A 5,000-nucleotide genomic window follows, 5' to 3' on the forward strand; every position below is an offset into this window, starting at 1 on the left:
TAATTAAATTAGTCATTACCAGTCGAATGATGCTTTTTTCTATGTACTGCTCCAGCAGCAGTGGTATGACGGCGGTGAGGTGAAAGGCGAAAGGTGAAAGGTGAAAGGTGAAGGGTTACCTGCGTGCGGGTGATGTACTGCTCCAGCAGCAGTGGTATGACGGCGGTGAGGCGAAAGGTGAAAGGTGAAAGGTGAAAGGTGAAAGGTTACCTGCGTGCGGGTGATGTACTGCTCCACTAGCAGGGGTATGACGGCGGTGGCCATCCTCAGGTGTAGTGAGGTGAAAGGTGAAAGGTGAAAGGTGAAAGGTGAAAGGTGAAAGGTGAAGGGTTACCTGCGTGCGGGTGATGTACTGCTCCACTAGCAGGGGTATAACGGCGGTGGCCATCCTCAGGTGTAGTGAGGTGAAAGGTGAAAGGTGAAAGGTTACCTGCGTGCGGGTGATGTACTGCTCCACTAGGAGTGGGATGACGGCGGTGCAGTGAGGTGAAAGGTGAAAGGTGAAAGGTGAAAGGTTACCTGCGTGCGGGTGATGTACTGCTCCACTAGGAGCGGTATGACGGCGGTGGCCATACTCAGGTGCGCCCGGTACGACGCGGCCGCCACCGTCTGCAGGATCTTGGCACTCGGCCACACCAGCTTCATATCCGGCTCCAACAGGTGGTGCTGACAATCTGCACAGAGAGAGAGAGAGAGAGAGAGAGAGAGAGAGAGAGAGAGAGAGAGAGAGAGAGAGAGAGAGAGAGAGGGGGAGAGAGAGAGAGAGAGAGAGAGAGAGACAGAGAGAGAGAGAGAGAGAGAGGGGGGGAGGGGGAGAGAGAGAGAGAGAGAGAGAGAGCGAGAGAGAGAGAGAGAGAGAGAGAGAGAGAGAGAGAGAGAGAGAGAGAGAGAGAGAGAGAGAGACAGAGAGAGAGAGAGAGACAGAGAGAGAGAGAGAGCGAGAGAGAGGGAGAGGGAGAGAGAGAGAGAGAGAGAGAGAGAGAGAGAGAGAGAGAGAGAGAGAGAGGGAGAGAGGGAGAGAGAGAGAGAGCGCGAGAGTTTTAGGTTTAGGAAAACTTTTTTTCATACATTGATTTGATTAACGATTTAATCAAATCAATGTATGAAAATAATAAGAACAGCATTAAATAGAAAATAAAAGAACTGAATATTTTAGACATGGCCAAGGAGTTAGACAGAGATGCAACCGGGGACACACACACACACACACACACACACACACACCTTTGAGCACGAGCTGCAGGAGTGTGTCCAGTGCGTGGTCCGAGTCGGAGGTGGTGATGGAGCGGGAGAGGCAGGTGGTCAGAGAGCTCAGAGCAGAGAGAGCTGCCGCCTCTACACGCTCACTAGACGTCTGGAACACCTACATACACACACACACACACACACACACACACACACACACAGGTGGTCAGAGAGCTCAGAGCAGAGAGAGCTGCGGCCTCCACACGCTCACTAGACGTCTGGAACACCTACACACACACACACACACACACACACACACGTGGTCAGAGAGCTCAGAGCAGAGAGAGCCGCCGCCTCCACACGCTCACTAGACGTCTGGAACACACACACACCTGACACTCCCAGCATCTGTGTTGTGTTGTGTTGTGTTGTGTTGTGTTGTGTTGTGTTGTGTTGTGTTGTGTTGTGTTGTGTTGTGTTGTGTTGTGTTGTGTTGTGTTGTGTTGTGTTGTGTTGTGTTGTGTTGTGTTGTGCTGTGCTGTGCTGTGCTGTGCTGTGCTGTGCTGTGTTGTGTTGTGTTGTGTTGTGTTGTGTTGTGTTGTGTTGTGTTGTGTTGTGTTGTGTTGTGTTGTGTTGTGTTGTGTTGTGCTGTGCTGTGCTGTGCTGTGCTGTGCTGTGCTGTGCTGTGCTGTGCTGTGCTGTGCTGTTGTGTTGGTGTGTGTGTGTGTGTGTGTGTGTGTGTGTGTGTGTGTGGTGTGGTGTGTGTGTGTGTGTGTGTGTGTGCTGTGCTGTGTTGTGCTGTGCTGTGGTGTGTTGTGCTGTGTTGTGTTGTGCTGTGTTGTGGTGTGCTGTGTTGTGTGTGTGTGTGTGTGGTGTGCTGTGGTGTGTTGTGTGTCCAACCTCTCTGCGTAGAGATGACCAGAGGCCTGAGAGGAACTGGGAGAGCTCTTTGTGTCCATACACAGGACCACAGGCAGCCTGCAACACACAGGAATAACATACAGATTAATCTCACACACACACACACACACACACACCACGTAGGGGTGGGTCTTTAGTATTATTTGCCCTCAACGGTGCCTTCAAGGCAGCGCTACCTTCAAGGCACTACTCCCCTCAGTTTAGGGGTAGGGTGAGGGTTGAGGGGGTTAGGGTTAGGAATAGGGTAAAGGTAGTGCCTTTTAGGCTGTGCTGCCAGGAAGGTGCCGTTGGGGGCAAAAAACACCATTGAGCCGTAGGGGTGTGTAGGCAGGTGTTTGGGTGTGTGTGTACTGTGTAGGCAGGTGTGTGTGTAGTCAGGTGTTGGGGTGTGTGTGTACTGTGTAGGCAGGTGTGTGTGTAGGCAGGTGTTGGGGTGTGTGTGTGTGTACTGTGTAGGCAGGTGTGTGTGTAGCCAGGTGTTGGGGTGTGTGTGTACTGTGTAGGCAGGTGTGTGTGTAGTCAGGTGTTGGGGTGTGTGTGTACTGTGTAGGCAGGTGTGTGTGTAGTCAGGTGTTGGAGTGTGTGTGTGTGTGTGTAGGCAGGTGTTGAGGTGTGTGTGTGTGTGTGTAGGCAGGTGTTGGGGTGTGTGTGTGTGTACTGTGTAGGCAGGTGTGTGTGTAGCCAGGTGTTGGGGTGTGTGTGTACTGTGTAGGCAGGTGTGTGTGTAGGCAGGTGTTGGGGTGTGTGTGTACTGTGTAGGCAGGTGTGTGTGTAGCCAGGTGTTGGGGTGTGTGTGTACTGTGTAGGCAGGTGTGTGTGTAGCCAGGTGTTGGGGTGTGTGTGTACTGTGTAGGCAGGTGTGTGTGTAGCCAGGTGTTGAGGTGTGTGTGTACTGTGTAGGCAGGTGTGTGTGTAGCCAGGTGTTGGGGTGTGTGTGTACTGTGTAGGCAGGTGTGTGTGTAGCCAGGTGTTGGGGTGTGTGTGTACTGTGTAGGCAGGTGTGTGTGTAGGCAGGTGTTGAGGTGTGTGTGTACTGTGTAGGCAGGTGTGTGTGTAGCCAGGTGTTGGGGTGTGTGTGTGTGTGTGTGTGTGTACTGTGTAGGCAGGTGTGTGTGTAGTCAGGTGTTGGAGTGTGTGTGTGTGTGTGTGTGTGTAGGCAGGTGTTGGGGTGTGTGTGTACTGTGTAGGCAGGTGTTGGAGTGTGTGTGTGTGTGTGTGTGTGTGTGTGCAGGCAGGTGTTGGGCTGTGTGTACAGTGTGAAGGTGTTGGAGAGTGTGTGTGTGTGTGTTTGTGTGTGTGGGCAGGTGTTGGAGTGTGTGTGTAGGCAGGTGTTGGTGTGTGTGTGTGTGTGTGTGTGTGTGTGTGTGTGTGTAGGCAGGTGTTGGGGGTACCAGTGTCTGAAGAGAATCCACTTTGGCACTTTGAACATCGGAGTCCAGCTTCTCAATGATGAGGGGCATCAGGAACTGTCAATACACACACACACACACACACACACACACACACACACACACACACACACACACACACACACACACACACACACACACACACACACACACACACACACACACACACACACACACACACACACACACACACAGAGAGAGAGTTGTCATGGTCTTAACAGACCTGCAAGTGAGAGTTTTGTACATTGGAATCCATTTGTACAGAATAGCTCAACTGGATCATTTCTATTCCAACTGGACAACATTTCTTTCACACATTTGTTGTCCATGTATGTGTGTGTGCGTTGTGAGTCCATACACTGTACATGAGTGTATGTGTCTGTGAGGCCACTGTGAATGAGTGTGTGTGTGTGTGTGTATGTGAGCGTGTATATGTGTGTGTGTGTGTGCGCGTTAGGGATGGGACGTCGGATCGACATAATCGATTAGTTCGATGAAAAAAATGTCGGTTCAAAATATGCGAATGGATTCGTCGTCAAACCCAAAACAAGGTTGGCATGGCAACGCGAGTGACTCCTCAGACGTCTCAGCCTATCAGAGCGCAAGGCAGCACACGCTCGTTCCCTACAGCAGCGCTAGCCAGGAAATCTAGACGCCCCTGTAGCAACGTGGAGACTGCTGATCCGCGAGGCGTGTGGAGTAAAATTAGGTCCGGTGCTTCACCTGATAATTTACTGCACAATTGATGAAGCAACCGCCGATCGACAGAAAAAGAAAACAAAAGTTTCAGCAATCAGGAGGAAATACTTGCTAATTCGATGTGATTAAACATAGAGCCACACAATTACGCAAGTGGTGCTATGCGCGTTCATTGAATGCATGCATGTGTGTGTTTGCATGACAGTAACTGACACTGAAACTAATCGATAACGTTGGTGGCAAGCTCCGCTTCAACCTGTTGGAAGGCTATTTAATTATTTAACAACATTTAATAGAACAATGTGGATTCTTGAAACAGAGCAGAGTATTGTTCAGTCCAATTTGAATATGGTCAAAAGATTGTAGCCTTAGTCTCTCATTTAAAAATCTCCAGATCAGTGATTTACGCCTACCTGCTCGGCCGTAATACATAGACAAAAGTTGGTATTGTGTTTCCTGAATCCTTACATTCAGAGATTCAGATGGAATTTCATTAAAAAGCATGTAAATTTAGTCTACATTTGCCTACCAGAGTTTGATGCTTGCATGAGGGAAACATCCCAAAACAATAGCACCCATATAACTGCTGTTGTTTTCAGAAGTATTTATCATGCAACCATGCAAAAGCAATTAGCTATTGTAATAATATCTTACAATACTAACGCAGGTCTCTGATTTTTTCACAAACTTTTTGTGAACAATGTTATCACTTTAAACATTGACTGCTTTGAAGTGAAAGTGCATGTAACAATACAGCATAATAATAATCGTAATAAAGATGATCAT

General features: G+C 49.3%; 1 protein-coding gene across 2 annotated transcripts in view; it reads right to left on the reverse strand.

Moving 5' to 3' along the window:
• The window catches only part of mms19 (MMS19 homolog, cytosolic iron-sulfur assembly component), a 43,714-nt gene that overhangs the window by 28,926 nt on the left and 9,788 nt on the right, over positions 1-5,000 (reverse strand). For both annotated transcript variants that reach the window (XM_062531300.1, XM_062531301.1), the window contains 4 exons: positions 3,498-3,572; positions 2,086-2,163; positions 1,225-1,363; positions 520-674 (listed from right to left, as the gene is read on the reverse strand). In XM_062531300.1, coding sequence (XP_062387284.1) covers positions 520-674; positions 1,225-1,363; positions 2,086-2,163; positions 3,498-3,572 — 447 coding nt within the window. The remainder of the gene's footprint in view (positions 1-519; positions 675-1,224; positions 1,364-2,085; positions 2,164-3,497; positions 3,573-5,000) is intronic.

The sequence above is a fragment of the Sardina pilchardus genome, chromosome 3 (assembly GCF_963854185.1).
Source record: "Sardina pilchardus chromosome 3, fSarPil1.1, whole genome shotgun sequence".
NCBI lineage: Eukaryota > Metazoa > Chordata > Actinopteri > Clupeiformes > Clupeidae > Sardina > Sardina pilchardus.